The 21,734-nt window shown below is 40.0% G+C and overlaps 1 protein-coding gene across 2 annotated transcripts in view; it reads right to left on the reverse strand.

Moving 5' to 3' along the window:
• DMXL1 (Dmx like 1) overlaps positions 1-21,734 on the reverse strand; it is a 199,971-nt gene that overhangs the window by 37,054 nt on the left and 141,183 nt on the right. For both annotated transcript variants that reach the window (XM_075836306.1, XM_075836297.1), the window contains exons 27-31: positions 17,664-17,794; positions 17,000-17,248; positions 9,099-9,280; positions 2,865-2,998; positions 1,507-1,592 (exon numbers count right to left, since the gene is read on the reverse strand). In XM_075836306.1, coding sequence (XP_075692421.1) covers positions 1,507-1,592; positions 2,865-2,998; positions 9,099-9,280; positions 17,000-17,248; positions 17,664-17,794 — 782 coding nt within the window. The remainder of the gene's footprint in view (positions 1-1,506; positions 1,593-2,864; positions 2,999-9,098; positions 9,281-16,999; positions 17,249-17,663; positions 17,795-21,734) is intronic.

The following is a 21,734-nucleotide window of genomic DNA, read 5'->3' on the forward strand; positions in this document are numbered from 1 at the left end:
AGCAGGGGAACTAGTAGTTCCCTTGCCAATCCCCATGTCACAGATCCATTTTTAACGGTTGTTAGATGGATTGATAGCCGTTAAAATTTGATCCATGGACTTCTATGGGGGCCGTCAGGCAGTGAAAACGGCCAAAAATAGGACGTGTCCTATTTTTTGAAGGCCATTATTCACGGGCCGTTAAAAAAACGGCCGTGTGAATATACCCATAGCACATCATTGTTCTGAAAATGGCCGTGTGACGGCCGTTAAAACAGCCGTCACACGGCCGTTTTTACACTGTCATGTGAATAAGGCCTTAAACAAAATTACCTCAGTAAAGTCGACTGAAGGAGAGCAGTTGACAGATACGGCCCCACTCCTATAACTCTCTTTAAAGAGGCTCTGTCACCACATTATAAGTGCACTATATCCTACATAATCTGATCGGCGCTGTAATGTAGGTGACAGCAGTGCTTTTTATTTAGAAAAACGATCTGTCTTTACCACGTTAATAGCGATTTTAGCTTTATGCTAATTACTTTCTTAATGCCCAACTGGGCATGTTTTTACTTTAGACCCAGTGGGCGTTCTACAGAGTGTATGACGCTGACCAATCATCATCATACACTTCTCATTGTTCCAGCCCATTGTTACAGTGTGATTGTGCAGTGAAAGAAGCTGGGCTGGAACAATGAGAAGTGTATGATGCGGATTGGTCACTGAATCGTCAGCGTCATACACTCCTATGTACAACGCCCAGTTGGTAAAAAGTAAAAACACGCCCAGTTGTCCATTAAGAACTAATTAGCATAAATCTAAAATTGGTCATAACTTGCTCAAAAATTATAGTTTTTAAAAATAAAAACCACGGTTATCTACATTACAGCGCTGCAGCACTGCACTGCTGTGGTACTTACAGCAGAGCAAGCGTGATCTCGCGAGATCACGCTGTAAATGACAAGTTACAGCAAGATTACGCTTGCTCTGCTGTAAGTACCAAAGAAACTTTAATGAAGTGTCGGGATTGTGAATAGACATCCCGTCCTGGCTGGTAAGAATGTCTATTCACCGTCTAAACACTTCAGTAACGTTAATGTGTCAGTATAAGACAGAATATAAGGATCTAGCTGGATCCCTATGCGCTGACTAAATGAATGGAGAGGAGTGCATGATGCTAATTGGTCAGCGTCATACACTCCTCTGTACAACGCCCACTTAGTCTAAAGTAAAAACACGCCCAGTTGGGCATGAAGAAAGCAATTAGCATAAAACTAAAATCGCTAATAACGTGGTAAAAATAGATCATTTCTCTAAATAAAAACACTGCTGTCACCTACATTACAGCGCCGATCTCCTTATGTAGGAGATAGGGCACTTATAATGTGGTGACAGAGTCTCTTTAACCCTAGTATTCTTTTCGATACCCATTTTTAATGATCATCCATCTCATGACAGACACACTTTGTCCTGAAGTCTAATTTTCTTACAACCACTAGACTGATAAGTATTACCCCAAATATTTACCTGAAAGTTCATGTCCAGCTAATGGGTAAAAGCTCTTCAGATTCTGAAGCACAAACTGGACCATAGTAAGACGCATTAGAGCCCAACTGTAATGTAAAACACAACATAAGTGGATGAAAAATTCCTAGACAAGGTCATCTACCATAAGAAGTGTTTTCAGCTCGCTATAGCTACTTGTGATGAAAGTTATACAACAAAGCCTTTTAAAAAGAATACAAATTCTAAAAGAGAACTCTGAGACTAAAGAAATCAAATATGTAGAACAGTGTGTCTGTTTAGAGACAATAGTAGATCTTGGAGATATTCAACGTAACATGCCTGAAAAGGATTTAAAAAATTCTCCTGTCACCAGTATGAATTGCTGCAGTCCTATTTTTGTTACCTTATGGACAACAGTGACTTGAATAGGAGAGAAATCTTGAGTAGTAGTAGAAAATATTTAACATTCACATACATTGCACTAAGTCAGGTACTTCACATTGGAGCCATGTGGACTTCTTTGCATCAGATATGGCTAGTGTTACAGGAAAAACTCTCCAAATCACATACCTTGAGTAAAGCAGATATGGCAAGATGTGGAGTCGATTTAAGGGCACCCGCCCTAACTAGATCAGTTTTAAACAACCGAATGCTTATCTTTATATCCAGGATTGCTGAGATATAGCTATCTTACACTATAGTATATTAAATTTAAAGGAAACAAAATCAATAACAAATGGTATCTAAGAAAACAGAATTATGGGATGACAGTAGGCCAATACTCCACTTAAGACTGTTAATTAAGTTACCCTAAGCCTCAAAAACTAAGGGATACACGAGACTGCAGGCACTACTTCAGTCTGACAAATCACATTAGCTCTTATACAGGAAGGAAAGCAGTTCCTACAAACTGCATACAACAGATAATGGATATCGCGTAAGACCTAACGTGAGCAAAACTAAACCAAATATCCATACCACGAATATTTTCAGTTTCTTAGCAATCGTACTTATTCAAAATAGCAAATAAGTAAAATATATTTTGTCCAATAAACTAAGGTAATATTTTATTTAGCTTTGTTATGTTACAAGCCCGAACAAGGCATTGCAAGGACTTTTGCTTGACATTTTATTTATTGAAATCATTCAGAGGTGTAATGTGAATCTCTCCGATCTATAGACAGGGTCCTCCCAACTATCACTCGTCATTCATAGCACTGCTGCTTTGTAGCAGATGTGCTATTGGGTTCCCTCAGGCACCAAGGCCCCAGTACAACGGCAACTTCTGCATGCCCTGTAGGTTATATTGTTCCTAGCAAGGTTTCTACAGTATAAATTGTTTTAACAACCTTTCTACCTCTGTTATGCTGCAATTGTACCTGTATGAGTTAGGATTTGAGTGTTCTTGAATCTGGACATCAGATAATGAAACATCATCTTCTTCCTCACCATCACTACCTTGGCTGTCCTCAGAATCATATTCGAGTCTATTCTGTGACAGTGGTAAGAAAGGCTGAAGGAAAAAAAAAAAAGTACTTTTAGTTTAGCTTCAACTAACACTTAAACTCCCCCATTATTTTATACTTTTATTTGTGTTTTTATTTATTCTTATAATTGACGTACTGTTACCATCTTTTGATTTCAATTACTTGATAGCACGCATACATCATCTTTCTGTGTAATTCTGACCGCCAACCCATCAATATTACAATGTAGTAAAAGGGGCATATTCGTATACAGTATTTCTTACCAAGTACTTGGAGGTCAGGCATGCAAATGATCCTTCTCAGCAATAAGCTGGGGAGTGGAGGGGGGGGGGCCCAACAGGAGCCACAATTGCTCAGGAGATGCGCTCTATATGTGCAAGTCTGACCAAACTGCTTTGGCAAAATTGTTCCTGTAGAAATGTGTTGTCTGAGGACAGACTGGGATAAAATACTGTATATTGTAATAGCTTTGTATCTGCATTAGTACCAGCATTTTTACTCATTTTATACTGTACCATAAAGCACCAAGGAATAGGATGTGATATATAAATCATTAATAATATTTACTAAATGCATCTAACATACAGTACAAGTGGTCATAAGAAAAACACAAAAACACCAGCTTACTTAGGCTATGTTCACACTGCATTTGGTGTACATTCAGCTTAAAGAGGCTCTGTCACCACATTAGAAGAGCCCCATCTCCTACATAATCTGATCGGCTATACACAGGACAGAAAGGAGCCATAAAGCCAATTTGTATCCAAAGTAGAACATATATCACATATCACAAACAAAGTTTAAAAACAATAAAATGAGAACAAGACCCTAGTATGAACACTGGAGCAATTGTTAAAACTTGCAGGATAGTATCCACAGGTATAAAGGCTATATAAATGAATTGCGTAGATTGGGTACAGAACCCAAAGAGGGAATTACCCTATTATTAATCCAATAGACCCTATTAGTATAGTCAAATAAGTAAAAAAATAAGAGGGAATGGAAAAAATTAAATAAAGTAATAGTACTTCAAAGTATCATTTATATCCGACAGCCTTACCCATGACAGCAAGGAAAAGTAATAATAGTTGATACTTGCTCCTTCACATGGACCCCAACGCGCGTTTCGCTACGGTTGCTTCCTCAGGGAGGATGTGTGTGTGTGTATGTCCTAGTGTTGACAGCCCTTAAATAGTGTATGGAGCGTCGCTCATGCGGTGAATAATGGCGCATCTCAAATGACGCGGCCGGAAGCGAGGCCAGCCCCATTTCCAGTACCAGGCACAGCAGCGCGTCTCCGGAAAAACCAACGCGTACGGGAGTTCCGGACATGCGCAATGGGCCTTTGGAAACGGAGAGGGCAAAGCGTCGCCGCCAGCAGCCGACACGGACATGCGCACTTCACCGCATGAGGGACTCCAGTATCGTAAGTAGGAGAATTTATTTCCAGTAATGTTAGTGGCCTTATGTACAAAAAAAATTTTTGCATATTGCATCCTTACATAATCCTACATATTGCCGATGGTATTTGTATGTGAGCTTAATGTTAAATGGATTATTATTTAATTGCTGCTCGTCAGCCCAGACTCCGTACCCAGCCAAATAAAGAAAATGTCATCGATGTAACATAGCCACAGATGCACCTGGTCCGCGGCGCAGGTGCCATCCCCATGGAAAACCCGCCTCTCCCAAAAACCAAGAAACAGATTCGCATAGGATGGCGCGCACGCCACGCCCATTGCAGTACCCTGGCTCTGTACATAATAAACAGTCTTTGAATACAAAAAGGTTGTGGCTAAGGATGAATTGTAGTAATTCCAAAATAAAATCAGATAACTGGCCATCACAGTTGCCAGTACCGAGGAAGAAGCGGACCGCCTCCACCCCATCATGATGTCTTATGCTCGTGTAGAGTGACTGGGCTGACGAGTTTCATGCAGCAAATAATAATCCATTTAACATTAAGCTCACATACAAATACCATCAGCAATATGTAGAATTCCTGGACATACAGATCTTTACGGATGGTCTAGGCTTTCTGCATACTGACGTCTTTCGAAAATCCACATCAGTTAACTCTTTGCTTCATGCATCGTCAGCTCACACTCCGTCCACCATTAAAGCCATCCCAGTTGGTCAGTTCCTCAGGATGAAGCGGATCTGCTCTTCTGATGTTTTGTTTGAACAGCAATCCAAAGATTTGAGATCGCTATTCAGAGATAGGGGTTATAGTAATAGAATGTTCAAATCTGGCTATAGGAGAGCAAAAATAACTCCACGGGACGACCTCCTAAGATCCAAACAACAACGGTCGATCGAGCCAGGGGTACGATTTATATCAACATATAATGGACAGTGGAACAAAATGAGAGCAATCTTGCAAAAACACTGGCCCATTCTAAGATCTGAGCCATAACTGGCCCAAAATCTATCTGAAAGGCCAATGATGACAGCCAGAAGATCCAAAAATCTAAAAGATTTTCTTGTCAGAAGTCACTAAATCCCACGTCAGGTATGTCCCTTTGGGTCTCGGGTCCAAGAAAGGGATGTTACCCATGTGGTGATTGTAGAGCCTGCGCGAATATTTGTCGAGCAGTGAATTTTTCCTCAGCTGATGGAATGAGGCATTTTAACATTAGGGAGTATATTTCATGCAGTACCACACATGTGCTATACTATGCCACATGTGGATGTCCTAAAATATACATTGGACTCACTTCCAGAGAATTGAGAATCCGCACAAGAGAGCATGTGCGAGACATTATGGGAGCAAATGAAATTGAGGACTTAACAATGCTCAAAACCCTACCTAGACATTTTAAATTATACCACGACTGCAATCCTAGAACTTTATCAGTATGTGGTATAGATAAGATACATTGTGGCATCAGGGGGGGCAATGTGAAGAGAGTTCTGGCACAAAGAGAGTGTAAATGGATTGTCATGTTGGGATCCATGACACCTCAAGGTCTCAATGAAAAGTTAAGCTTTGTTCCATTTCCATAAATCCCTACTATCTATCGTGTTTTTACTTGAAAGGGGAAAGATATAACCATTTTTGCTCGACACATTTATCAATTTTATTGTAAGCATCTGTTACTATGTATTATCCATGACGTACGTTAGGTAACCATAGCATGCTTTCTTGCAATAATTGGATGATGTAACAAAAAGATTTTGTGTCACATTAATTTTTATCACTTGAGATGTATTTTTTCACGTTCTTATAATTACACTATTCTATGGTTGTCTGTGTTTGTGACAACAAGTTATTTAATCTATGTAATTTTCTGTCATTTTTTTATGAATGAATTATTATAATGTATTTAATTCTTTCAAACGATTTTTTTGGACTATTTGATTTGTCTCACTCTCACTGAATTTAAAACACTTTTACAAAGTGCATTCACATTAGCGTTTTTATTGTATATTTTTTGGTATTCATCACTATTCTTGTGTGTTGCATTTTTTCATTATTTCTTATGTCATTATTATATTTTTCACCTCACTTGCATTATGCATTCATATGAGGCAAGATTTTTTTCATTTTTTTCATGCTTATAGGTACTTCTTTGCTATTGCCAATTAGGTCCCCACTCGGGCGAGAGTGTTTGGCGTGCCGCCTAGAAATTTTAAAGATTTTTACTTACCTTGATGCTTTTATTTCTTGTTACTTCTGTGAGTATGGATTAAACTTGGCGTGGAGCAATCTTTTTCAGAGGGTGTTGCACTATGTGTCTTCCTTTTTCCATCTATTAGAGACATAAGATCCTTTTCCTACCAGGAGTTCTTTGAATGTGGAGGGAGACGATAAGGAGCTTGGTGGAACTACAAGGATAAGAATTACCATCCACACCCTCATTGGATTGCGGACTGTCCACTGCATTTTTCTGGGAGAGAGTGTCTATACTGAATGATATTGGACTGTTACCAGTGCCGTCTGAGCGGTAAACTTCACTGTACTTTATATATGCTATTTAGGGTATTTGTTGGATCATACCCAATTTAGTTTTGCCTGCTCCGGTCTGAGAGAGATTTTGTGGGTATTTGAGCCAAGAGAAACCACCATTATATTTGTTCATTCACATTAGCGTTTTTATTGTATATTTTTTGGTATTCATCACTATTCTTGTGTGTTGCATTTTTTCATTATTTCTTATGTCATTATTATATTTTTCACCTCACTTGCATTATGCATTCATATGAGGCAAGATTTTTTTCATGCTTATAGGTACTTCTTTGCTATTGCCAATTAGGTCCCCACTTAGAGTCATATAATACCAGTTCTTACATATAATGACATATAATCTGCTTTCTTAGGCCATCTATTGTTGTTTTTTATTAAAAAAAAGGATTTTTTTTGTACATAAGGCCACTAACATTACTGGAAATAAATTCTCCTACTTACGATACTGGAGTCCCTCATGCGTTGAAGTGCGCATGTCAGTGTCGGCTGCTGGCGGCGACGCTTTGCCCTCTCCGTTTCCAAAAGCCCATTGTGCATGTCCGGAACTCCCGTACGCGCCGGGTATCCGGAGACGCGCTGCTGTGCCTGGAACAGGAAGTGGGGCTGGCCTCGCTTCCGGCCGCATCCTTTGAGATGCACCATTATTCACCGCATGAGCGACGCTCCATACACTATTTAAGGGCTGTCAACACTAGGACATACACACACATCCCCCCTGAGGAAGCAACCGTAGCGAAACGCACGTTGGGGTCCATGTGAAGGAGCAAGTATCAACTACTACTTTTCCTTGCTGTCATGGGTAAGGCGGCCGGATATAAATGATACTTTGAAGTACTATTACTTTATTCAATTTTTTCCATTCCCTCTTATTTTTTACTTATTTGACTATACTAATAGGGTCTATTGGATTAATAATAGGGTAATTCCCTCTTTGGGTTCTGTACCCAATCTACGCAATTCATTTATATAGCCTTTATACCTGTGGATACTATCCTGCAAGTTTTAACAATTGCTCCAGTGTTCATACTAGGGTCTTGTTCTCATTTTATTTTTTTTAAACTTTGTTTGTGATATGTGATATATGTTCAATAAAAGTTGTACTTTGGATATAAATTGGATTTATGGCTCCTTTCTGTCCTTCGGTGTATAGCCTATTATATGGAGCTGCCTGTGTGGTAAATTTTGGGGGGACGTTCGTGTAGTAATCCGTACCCAGCCCTGATTATTAATGCTTTTGGAGTTCATATGGGGATTGTAATCTGATCGGCGCTGTAATGTAGATAACAATGGTTTCTATTTTGAAAAACGATCATTTTTGAGCAAGTTATGAGCAATTTTAGATTTATGCTAATTCGTTCTTAATAGACAACTGGGCGTGTTTTTACTTTTTACCAACTGGGTGTTGTACAGAGGAGTGTAGGACAGTGACCAACCAGTGACTAATCAGCGTCATCCACTTATCATTGTTCCAGCCCAGCTTCTTTCACTGCACAATCACACTGTAACAATGGGCTGGAACAATGAGAAGTGTATGACGCTGATTGGTCACTGATTGGTCAGCGGCATACACTCCTCTGTACAACGCCCAGTTGGTAAAAATAATTATTTATTAAGTATTAAGAAACTAATTAGCATAAATCTAAAATTGTTCGTAACTTGCTCAAAAATGATTGTTTTTCAAAATAAAAACCACTGTTATCTACATTACAGCGCCAATCAGATTATGTAGGAGATAGGGCACTTATAATCTGGTGACAGAGCCTCTTTAAGCGCCTGCAAATGCCACCGGTGTAATCCATGTGCATATCCATAGCTTGTGATGAAAATATGCCGAAAGATTGTACTTTTAGCTTATATTTGGCTGACATAACCTTTTTTCAGCTGTACTGTAAAGTGTAGTCAACAGCACTTTTCAATACATAGACATGACATTGTTTACAATGGCGGTCAACAGTAGATGTATACAACTGCTTACCATACAAAACGCAAAAAGTCTGGCCTATACCTCCAGACAATTTCCCAACGTACACACTGAAAGTGGTGTGAACAGAACCTTATTTACAGATTGTATGTACACACACACACACACACACACACACACACACACACTATACACCCACACTATACACCCACAGATTGATTCATTTATAACCATGTACCTTTGCTATGAAATAATCCCAGATGCTGAGTTCTGGTGGGATGAACTTCTCACGAAAAATGGATGAACCCTGGTCTAACAATGGTGAAGCAAAAACAGATGGACTCTCTTTGAGGTGAGTTTTTGTAGAAAGCCTGAATAGTTTTGAAGCCTTGTCATTTTCTTCAACTGGAGAAGAAACAACTACAAAATAATGAAAAAAAAAAATAAGAATGAAAAATACAAATAAAGTGTCTTCGAACATCTTTTTTTTCAAATGCAAACGGAAAGAACGTATAAACATAAGCAGTAAGCATACAGGTAAGAAAAAAAACCTGTACTAGTAATGCAAAACGCATACAACAGGCTTAATAAATAGAAATACAAAGAAATTGTTCGCAGCACCCACTCAGATCCCAGATAATATTTTTCTAGCTTACATAGGCATAATAATTGCCAAGGCAATGTGATGCAGCTGCTATGGGATATTGTGATGGTTTGGCCTCCTCACTCCCTTGCTTAATTCTTCAGTAGGTAAGATGAGGGAATGAGCACGTCCTCTCTCTCTGTCCCATCCAGTATCTACATATGCAGTAGCAGGAGAGAAGGACACCACTGCTGCTTACATCATTTTTGGTGGTATGAGAATTTACAGTATATTTCCCTGTGTATCTATACATTTTATGGTGGGGTATGGGATATACAAAACCTTATGGCAGGGGTCAGTAACCTTCAGCACTCCAGCTGTTGTGAAACTACAATTCCCAGCATGCCCTGACTGCTTGTGGCTGGAATAATAAAGCCATTGGCTGTAAGAGCATGATGGGAGTTGTAGTTTCAGAACAGCTGGAGCGCCAAAGGTTGCTGACCACATACAACAAAATCAGTACAATAATATGGGCATTACGTTGTGGGCTCAGCTATATAGTTGGCTATTACAGGAAAATCCTTTGATTTTTTAGCATCAGAAAATGTGGATAAAAACCACAATAAAAGCACTAAGCAATAGAAGCAGTTCAGATATACCCATTAAATCGCCACATTAAAGTGCAAAACGGTGGCATGGGGGTTGGGTGAAAGGCAGCACGTTGTAGATGATCACATGGTTTACTCTGCCACTCAGCAGCCCTAAAAAGGAGCTTTGACTCGGTTTCTAAAGAGTCGTGGAGCATAGAGTATATCATGATCCTTTCAGAGCAGCTAACTGGAAAGAAATCACGTAAGGTGCCATGTGACCACAGGAAAAGGTTTCTTTATTCATTTATATAGCACCAACTTCACCGTAAAATTAATTTCCATTCACACATCAACCCTCTGGTACTTGGTCCTCTACCACATTACTGGGAAATGGGATATCAACTAGAGTGGTCATGTACAGGTCAGGTCTAAACAGGGGCATCCTGTGGAGTTTATGGCTTTGTGCCGCAGAAAGTCAAAGGCCAGTGTCCTCTTCCCACTCAACGAAGCTGTAAAACATTTAACCCTTGCATTGCTGTGAAAAGTCACCTCTTGCATTGTTACTGCTGTGATTGTTTCAGTTTTAAATAAAACTAGGATTACTGTGCCCCGCACTGGACAATTCATAACAATCACAAATGTGAAACCATGTCTTAGTCAATGGTTCTGTAGAATCATTTAGCACATTATGTGTTACATCCCATCCTTGCAGGTTCTCTATCATTTAGCCATTCTTCTGTATCTACTTTCCCCAAAGACTCATGACCCCATCTGTACTTTTGGGTGCTTCTTGCCCTGTCACCCATTTCCTGAGCCTAGACTACCAACTGAGTACTTCCACCTGAGCCTTTATAACCTCTGCTCTGTGCTAGCGTCAGGTGAAGGGGTAAGTTGCAGCCTTCCTGCCTGAATGCTCTTCTAGAAAGGGAACTGATGATCTCCCAAAACAACACTAGCTATGGCCAACTCTGGAACTCCTTTCTTTTTAATCTCCCTCTTTGTGACTTGGGGAGGCTGTTTACATTCACTAGTACAGCTCTAAGGCAGCACAATGATGACAACCTTGTGACAAGTTCTTTTTAGGTGGCCCATGGGGCGTGGATTGCAAACAAAACCATGTCTAAAACGGCATGTATTTATAAACCATGCTTGCCGGTTGTTTTTTTTGGTGCAGTAATGGTGTGGCTAGCCAAAAAAAGCTTTGATGTAGCCTTATGATTTCTACTTACAGCCCAGCATCGTAAAAGGTAGAGATTTATTTCACTGGGCTACATTTATACATATATATATATACACACACACATTTATTTCAGTCCTGTGAGAGGACAGAAACGTAGCTGGATATTGGACATGGAATAATAAATCACATCTTTATTTGAAATCAACCTTTGGAGGGCTGCGATCATTTTTTCATATGTCTATAGGACCGTTTGGATCAAGGTCAGGACCGCACAGCACCCGCCATTATACTACGAAGTGCTGCTTTTTTCTACCCGTGTGTGTGTGTGTATTATATATATATATATATATATATATATATATATATATATATATACACACACACACACACACACACACACACACACACATACAACTGAACCTTTAAAGTGAATTCATAAGTTATAAATTAAACAAATCTATAAGATCGATCTATAAGTTGGCACTGGTTTTAGTAGTCTTCCTGTAAGAAATATGTTAACTAGAATAAACTTACCTTAGATAAACCTGTGATTACTTAAGCTGAAATACAACACAGAATATTCTACATATAAGAAACTGAAAAACCAAAACATGCACAAACTGCATGCACATGCCCAACGTAAAGTGGTCAGGATTAAAAGAATGGTCTTAGAAGCCAAAAAAGTGTGAAATAGCATTGGACCATTTAGCCATTATGATCAAGAAACTGAAACCTAATGACCTCAAACGTTTAATCTACCCCATGTCAAGTTACTTTACTAGACCAAGGCGAGCAGGATGTAATTCAATATAGTTTCAAGGATATTGTAGTTAATTGAAGCAAACTTGAAATAAAAGGACAAAACTGTATGTGCGCAACACATATCACATTAGAAAACTGCAAGTAGCATGCAAATATAAAAAATTGCTAAAATTAATAACTAGAGACAGAGGAGGGTGAAGATAATAAAATAGCTTCACATCAAGAAAAAACCTGTAACCCTCTGCTAAGAATTTAGGATCACTCTTTAAAGGAATGCAAGGTAAGGGTTTGGGTGTTTTCAATTAAAAAATGGCACCGTCTTTTTTTTCACGCGTCAAATAATCGCTCGGCAAAACCGTGCACGGACTGCATTACACAGTCGACATCCCACTCTAACAGGAATCAGAGAAAACTGATCCTGGCTCTTTAAATCCCCTGGATGCGGTGACATCCTCTGTCAGCCCATCAGGCCAATAGGATGTCAGTCAGTCGTACTCTGTATTCCGAAGTATTATAAAAGTGATCAAATGGTCGCAGCTTCCCCAGTAGGATTAAAAAAAAAAATAATGAAATAACCATTTGTACATAAAAACAATTTTATTCAGTAAAAATTGTAAAACTATAAAAAAATTAATACATTTCAAACTAAAAAAAAAAAAAAAAAAAAAAACTATGGCGAAGTTCGTTTTTTCCTAACTTATTCCCCTACAAAGAACTTAATGAAAAAAAGTCAAGCAATAAGTTGCATGCTCCCCAAATCAGTAACAATAAAAATTAATACACATACCGTAAAAAAAACAAGCTGTTATCCAGCTAAGTCGATGGAAAAATTAAAAAGTTACGGCACCCAGAATGCAGCGACACAAAAAATTATTTTCTTTTTCATAAAACATGTTTTTAATTGTGCAAAAGTACTAAAACATCAAAAAAATAATGTTAAAAAGTTGAAAAGTATTTTATGTACCCCAAAATTATTCCATTGAAATACAACTAGTCCAAGTTGATTGAAAAAAAATAAATAAAAATAAAGAATAAACACCGTCTGCCATTAAACAATATGTGAATTCTTGCCATAGCTCTACCAATAACTAAACAAAATGAATACAGAAAGCGGATCTGTCATGTTGAACATGCTGTCCTATTTCTGGAGAGCAGGATAAGCGGACAAGATTATTATATAGCTTTTAGCAAAAAGATAATTATGCCATAATATGATTGCATTTTAGTGTCTGCATTGTGCCCCCCCCCCCCATACCAATGTTCAATGTTGATCTAACAGTAACAGTTCAATATTAGTATTAGGTCTGTATGAAATCGGCCTAAGGGCCCTTTCACACTGCGTTTTAGCCCTCCGCTTAACTGACATGGGTCAGGCGTGTGCAGAATGGGAACTCCATGATGCGCGGGGTCTCGAAGCAGCATAAGCAAACCTACTTGCTGCTGCTGCGATTTGGCTTCCGGTATCAAGGATGCCATATCCAAGCCTAGCGATGCTTTCCCCCCAGGTTATTTCAGACTCTTCCTGTTAGCGGCTTTGGCAGCTTCATGGCCTGACGTGTGTCCACACTCAAGTCCCTCACTACTTTTTATCGCTACCGGTAAAGCTACGTTACTAGAGCTTTCCTGGGGATAGAGCATCATGAAGTTCCCTTTCCGCACACACCTGACCTGTCTTCCAAGCTTTCTTCTTCAGAGGTACTGTACAGGCAGGGCCATGTGGTAGGCTTATATACAGGGCCCATCAGACAGGATCACACATGGGCCCTGTATCTAAGCCTACCATTTGATTAGCTTAGATACAGGGCCCAGCACACAGCATCACACAATCTGTGATCCTGTCTCATGGGCCCTCTAAGCCTGCTACATCGTAGGCTTTAAGGGGTTGTCCAGTCCCTAAACATTGATGCCCTATCCTCAGGATAGGCCATCAATAGCTGATGGGTCGGGGTCCGACTCCCCCACCAATCAGCTGTTTTGAAGGGGCCGCAACACTCGTACGAGAGCTGCTTCCCCTTCATTTCCCTTACTTGCTCACACTGAGGCGCTGACACGGATTCACAGTGTGAGCAAGTGACCGGAATATAGGGGAAGCTGCGCTCGAGCGCTGCGGCCCCTTCAAAACAGCTGTTTGGCAGGGTCCCGGGAGTCGGACCCCGACCTATCAGCTTCAGCAGACAGGGATATTAATCTTACCCTCCTCTTCAGCCGCAGCGGACGTCCTGACTCTATCCACTGTGCTCCGGAACCAGGCGGGTAAGTACTGTCAGTTACTATAGTAACCGGGGCCCGTGGCCCCAGTTACTATAGTAACCGGGGCCCGTGGCCCCAGTTACTGTAGTAATTTTTTATTGATGTGGTGGTGGGGGGCACGGGCCCCCTGGCTTCAGGGCCCTGTCGCAATTTCGACCCCTATAGCTACGCCACTGGCTACATGTCTTAGGAAGTTTAGCAATCTACCGATGATCCCTCCCTTTCTACTCTTCCCAGGGATGCATACTCATGGTTTCAGCATTATTTCAGCTGTCTATCCCAGAGTCCATCAGAATCCTAAACAAATACAATCATTCGCCCAAAAAAACAACAACTATTTATGGAGTAGAATAGGTTAAATGGACAGGGCAGTCCTAACTGAACAGCACGGCAAACACTTCACTTAAAGGGTTACAAAACTATTAAACACACAAATCACACAATATGGCTGAAAGCAAAATACTAGCCACAATAACCGGTTAGTAAAAAAAAAAAAAAGGTGGGGGAGAGGGGTTGGATGGATTTCTAACAGTTTTCCATCAATAGAAGAGTTCACTACTTTTTCCATCAATAATAGAAACAGTTACCGCAGTACTGATAGTCTGTAGTTATGTCTTAAAAGTTCTTATACTGCAACACCAAGCTTATTAATCAATTCGGCAGTATAAAATATGTTATTTGTATGGAAAACATGTACCAGGTATAGAATTGTCTACGATGGCAATAAATTAACAATTAGAAATCCAGTAAAAATAAAAATGCAAAATAAAAGGACATCTCCCATTGCTGGCCTATCATCTTGGGATGGAAGAGAAATAAAACCAGAAAAAAACTGGCCTCAACTAAACTCTAGTTCCTTGCCTGGAGGGCTGGGAGGGCTATGGGTACTGATGGCAGTAAGGGCTTTGGAAAAGCCAACACATTCCATGGAGAACACAACTACCTGATGAGGACTAGGAATAGAAAAGTATTTTCCTGTCAAAACAAAAAGAGAGAGAACATTCAGTGCATAAGAGGGACTTAGAAAGGGTTTTCACACAGCACTTGAGCAAACTGAGGAAGATCTAGTGTATTTAATCAACCAAATTATAAAGACAGCATTGCTTACCATTGCTCACTGACACAAGCAGTATTTCAGGCTTAACACGCATGCACCTATATTTTAATCATTATATTAGGCGCAATAAACACCCACACCTAAAAAAAATAAAAACAATACAGCACTGCAGAAATAACACCGGGAATCAGTAACTGAAATTCCTGCAAGATGCTGCAGCGTTTAATAGATTAAACTGGAGTCCACTACATACAATGCTGCTTGTGAGTACTAATCATAGGCCTCTGTTCACATCAAGTTACAGCCCTATGTTTTATTGTAACTATGTTCAATGATACAACTTCTGTCAAATAGTAAAATATGGGTTGCATGGCGCAAAAGAGCGGTGGTGCACACTTCTGATATATCGTAGTCAGTGTTTTTGCTTTTAACGTTAACATGTTAGAGTCAGATGTTCGTGTACCCTTAGGCCCTGTTCACACAGAGTTTTTTTGACGCGGAAACCACGCCGCAAAACTCTTCAAAAACCGCCCGAAAATGCCTCCCATTGATTTCAATGGGAGTTGGACGAGTTTTTTACCGCGAGTAAAAAAAAACGCGTCGCGGTTAAAGAAGCATCATGACCCATCTTGAGGAAGTTTCCGCCACCAAAACCCCATTTCAATCAGTCAGAAAGAGGAAAAAAAAAACCTCGATGAGTGTTTTGACGAGTTTTTGTCAAACCACTGTGCAAAAACCATCTGGAGCAGTTTTTGCAGGAGGAATTTTCCTCCTGCAAAAAACTCCGTGTGAACATAGCCTTAGAAGATGCCACTGGTGAGATAAAAATATTTGTATTTTGTGAAAAGTTTTGGAGAAAAAAAAAAGTACACCGGATCTATTCTTATTTATGGCTCAGAAAAGTGTCTGTCACCTTTATCCAATTCTCTTGGAGCGTTATATAGTACATCAATATTACTCAGTATGTAAAAAAAATAGGGAAAAAAAACGTTTCAATTTAGTAAAACTTAATTTTACAATATGTTTAACCATTTAACCGTAAAACCAGGGGCAGACCTAACATATGAGCTACCTCTGCAGCTACATAGGGGCTCTGCTGGAGAATAGAACTGTGAGGGGCTGTACTACTTTCCAGCAGTGAAGGATTTTCTGGAGAGCCATGAATGAGGTTGTCTATGGATTGCCACCTCTCTCATCAAAATCAACAGATAGAAAAAAAGAGGACGACCAAATACTGGGCACAGGGCCCTCTATTGTTGGAGTTTGTCCCATGTACCACTGATGTTAATACTGTGCTAAACTACATTGTTTTCAGTACTAGCATAACAGATCAAGGCAACTAAAGCAAGCACAATACCCATTATGCGTTGTTAAAAGCTAAAATACAAAAAAATAGCCCCTGCTCCTTTCTAGGGTGGAAGCAAATGAGCACCTACGTTCAGTATATAACTCAGGATGGGGGAGGGGAAGGAGGCTATTTTATGTCCAATACCACATGATATTTTCCCATATGTAAAAACAAAGGATTTTTTGGCACATACATTGAGACGAATAAGACGACACAAAACATTACTAACAAACAAGCAGGTTGCAGTGCTATACATTACGGGCACACACAAATGTACTGAACAGAATGGATTTTAATACACCAACATCACATTCATTGTCATTTCAGCTTTTCCCTTTCACTTACAATTACGTCTAAACAATGACTGACCTGTGACTGGTTTAACAGGCATTTGTCCCCTGCATGGAATTCGGGCCCCTCCACCAAAGACTGCAGACCACATTTTGTCACCCAAAGGATGAGCAACAATGCAGAATAACTCTTGGCTCGAGTGAGTGGCTAATCCGTGGATGAAGAGACTCAGGTACACAGCAGTGAGAATTTCACAGAGCAGGATTGTAAGGCCTGGTTGGGCTTCTTCCCCAGCAGAATTAAGCAGGCGGATTAAACTGCTTATTCCTAAAATGAAAAAGAAATACACAGTATTGCTATTATTAAACATGTGGAGGGGGTATCTTGCACCTTCAAGCTGACAGCAAAGTCTCAGGCTCTGGTTTCTATGAGGCACATTACAGGACCAAGCCAGAAAGCAGAAAAATACCTCAAGCTAGAATTCAACAACATATTTCATGTATTTATTGGTCAAGCAGGAGCCTCCTTGGCAATGGCTTTAAAAAAAACATGCCAGGACAAAAAGGTCAAGTAATTTGTATTACCTATTCAGAAAGTGAAAATTACATATTCACAGTTTCTGGCCAAAAAGATTTTATGTGCATTAGCTATCCGGCACGTAAGTGATCCCATTAGTGCTACTTACATCGCTTTAGTAGTAAGTGGACTAGGAAGTAAATGGGGTGTATTTCGGGAACAATACCTGGCCAATGGGTGGGTGAGGTGTTTGGTATGACTGCTTCATCCAGGCTTGCTGTGCGTAGAGGGGTCCTGTGGATAAGGAGGACACTCTGGTACGCCATACCTGTAAACTGGTTGGTCTGAAGAGAGAAACTGAAAAAACAAAATGACAATGTTATGCAACAGTCATAATAACAAATGATAACGTGACAGAAGATATTCGCTAAGCCAAATGGATTGTCCCATCAATAGAAGCCGTGTCCATAAGCCCTACCAAGGAACATGGATCTCATAGATGCAAACCCCAACTATTAACTAGAAAGGAGAGCAAACAAAGTGGCTGCCGCTATGAAGGACTCCGCTTGATCTCCCATGGACTGCAATACTAGATGTTTACATGAAATGTGTAAGCGTTGGCAGTTTCTCCTGCCAATAACAACGGATCCCTGTATTTTACAAACGCTGATGTGACAACAATTTTACATCAAGGGTCAGTCTTAAGCATTGTAAGTAAAGCTACAAATTAAATTGTTAGGTGGGTCTTAACCCCTTAAGGACGCAGCCTAGTTTGGGCCTTAAGGCTCAGAGCCCATTTTTCAAATCTGACATATTTCACTTTATGTGGTAATAACGTCGGAATGCTTAAACCTATCCAAGCGATTCTGAGATTGTTTTCTCGTGACACTTTGGGCTTCATGTTCGTGGTAAAATTTGGTCGATATATTCAGTCTTTATTTGTGAGAAATTGCAAAATTTAGAGAAAATTTACAAAAAATAGCATTTTTCAGAATTTAAATGCATCTGCTTGAAAAACAGACGGTTATACCACCCAAAATAGTTACTAGTTCACATTTCCCATATGTCTACTTTAGATTGGCATCGTTTTTTGAACATTCTCTTATTTTTCTTGGACGTTACAAGGCTTAGATCATAAACAGCAATTTCTCATATTCTTAAGAAAATTTCAAAAGCCTTTTTTTGAAGGTGCCAGTTCAGTTCTGAAGTGGATTTGAGGGGCCTATGTATTAGAAACCCCCATAAAACACCCCATTTTAAAAACTAGACCCCTCAAAGTATTCAAAACAGCATATAGAAAGTTTTTTAACCCTTCAGGCATTTCACAGGAATTAAAGCAAAGTGGAAATTAAATTTGCAAATTTCATTTTTTCTGCTGAATTTCAATTTTATTCAATTTTTTTTTAGTAACAGAGAAGGTTTTACCAGAGAAACACTACTAAATATGTATTGTCCAGATTCTGCAGTTTTTAGAAATGTCCCACATGTGGCCCTACTGCGCTCGTGGACTAAAACACAAGCCCTAGAAGCAAAGAAGCACCTAGTGCATTTTGAGGCCTCTTTTTTATTAGAATATATTTTAGGCAGCATGCCAGGTTTGAAGAGGCGTTGAGGTATCAAAACAATGGAAACCCACCAGAAGTGACCCCATTTTGGAAATTACACCCCTCAAGGAATTCATTTATGGTTTTTGTTATCATTTTGACCGCACAGTTTTTTCACAGCACCTATTTGAATTGGGCTGTGAAATGAAAAAAATGATATTTTTTCCAATAAGATGTCATTTTTGATCAAAATTTCTTATTTTCACAGGGAACAACATACCCCATTTTGTTGCCCAATTTGTCCTTAGTGCGGCAATACCCCATTTGTGGTGATAAACTGCCGTTTGGGCCCATGGGAGGGCTCAGACGGAAAGGAGCGCTATGTGTTTGTTGGAGTCCAGATTTTGCTGGATTGGTTTTCGGGTGCCATGTTGCATTTGCAGAGCCCCAGAGGTATCAAAGCAATGGAAACCTACCAGAAGTGACCCCATTTTGGAAACTACACCCCTCAAGGAATTCATTTATGGTTTTTGTTATCATTTTGACCGCACAGTTTTTTCACAGCACCTATTTGAATTGGGCTGTGAAATGAAAAAAATGATATTTTTTCCAATAAGATGTCATTTTTGATCAAAATTTCTTATTTTCACAAGGAACAACATACCCCATTTTGTTGCCCAATTTGTCCTTAGTGCGGCAATACCCCATTTGTGGTGATAAACTGCCCTTTGGGCCCATGGGAGGGCTCAGAAGGAAAGGACCACCATTTGGCCTACTGGAGCTTTTCTGGTGCTAAGTCATGTGTGCAGAAGCCCCTGAGGTACCAGTACAGTTGAAACCCCCGAGAAGTGACCCCATTTTAAAAACTACACCCCTTAAGACATTCATCTAGAGGTGTAGTGAGCATTTTGACCCCACAGGTACTGTGTAAAAGATAATGCGCAGCAGATGGTGCAGTGTGAGATTTGCAATTTTATATATGTATATGCCATTTCAGTGTCCAATATAGTGTGCCCAGCATGCGCCACCGGAGATATACACCCCTTAAATTGTAATGTGGGTTCTCCTGGGTACGACAATACCCTACATGTGGCTGTTAGCTGCCTGGGCACACGGCAGGGCTCAGAAGGGAAAGATGAGGGGGGTAAGCTGTGCGGAGTGCATCAGGGTAAATTGAAAATCAAGGGATGTATGATACATTTTAAAACAATCTTTTATACAGAGCTCTGGTTTTTCGGGACACGTGTCACATTGGTATATTGTGTTCTTCCTTATCCCCCTTATAGCAGACTCTGCACCTCTTTTGACTCTTTCCCTTTCCACCGGTTTGGGGACCTTCTCCTGGAAAGTGTTGCCCTGGTACGATGCGCCCCCCCTTCCTGGTCCCTAAAGATTAGATCTTGAAATTCCAGGAAAGTTCCCCTCTGGCCTGCACATCGACGTAGCACATACGCATTGTACAAAGCCATCTGTATGATGTGCCCGGCCAGCTTCTTATACTACACCGCATGGCGCTGTAGGGCTTCAGGACTTGATTTGACAAGTCCATCCCTCCCATGTACCTATTGTAGTCCAGGATGCAGTCTGGTTTGGGGGTGGCCTTTCCTTCATATATCCTAAACCTGTAGGTATACCCTGATGCACTCTCGCACAGCTTATACATCTTCACGCCATACCTTGCCCTCTTACCTGGCAGGTACTGGCGGAATTGAACCCTCCCTTTAAAATGTACCAGGGACTCATCAATAGAAAAACACTTCTCGGGGGTGTATGCTTGGGAAAACCGGGCACTGGAACGGTCTAATAGGGGTCTCCGTTTATACAAACGGTCAAAACTGGGGTCATCTCGGAGTGGGCACGGCTCATTATCAGTATAATGTAAGAAGCGAAGTATTGCCTCATTTATTTATTTTTTTAGGTTCCAGTTCATTTCTGAAGTTGCTTTGAGGGGACCATATATTAGAAACCCCTATCAAACACCCCATTTTAGAAACTAGACCCCTCAAAGTATTCACAACAGCATTTAGAAAGTTTATGAACCCTTTAGGTGTTTCACAGAAATTTAGAGCAAAGTAGAGGTGAAATTTACTCTTTTTATACCATTTTTTTTATAACACAAAAGGATTTATCAGAGAAACGCAACTCAATACTTATTGCCCAGATTCTGCAGTTTAGAGAAATATCCCACATGTTGCCCTCGGGCGGTAATGGACTGAAGCACCGGCCTCCGAAGCAAAGGAGCACCTAGCGGATTTTGAGCCCTCTTTTTTATTAGGCACCATGTCCGGTTTGAAGAGGTCTTGTGGTGCCAAAACATTGGAAACCCCCCAAAAGTGACCCCAATTTGGAAACTAGACCCCTTGAGGAATCCATTGTAGTTTTCATGGGGTGCATGCGGCTTTTTGATCAGTTTTTATTCCATTTTTAGGTGGCGTGGTGACTAATAAACAGCAATTCTACTATTGTTTTTGTATACTTTTTTTTTTTACAGCGTTCACCGTGCGCTATAAATGATATATTAACTTTATTCTGCGGGGCGATACGATCACGGCGATACCAGATGTTTATAGTTTTTTTTTATGTCTTATGGCGTTTGCACAATAAAATACGTTTTGTAAACAATCATTCACTTTTTGTGTTACCTTATTCTAAGAGCCAGAACGTTTTTATTTTTCAATCAATAAAGCCGTGCGAGGACTTATTTTTTGCGTAACGAACTGTATTTTCCATCAGTACCATTTTTAGGTACATGC

This window comes from Rhinoderma darwinii, chromosome 1, assembly GCF_050947455.1.
Source record: "Rhinoderma darwinii isolate aRhiDar2 chromosome 1, aRhiDar2.hap1, whole genome shotgun sequence".
Taxonomy (NCBI): Eukaryota; Metazoa; Chordata; class Amphibia; order Anura; family Rhinodermatidae; genus Rhinoderma; species Rhinoderma darwinii.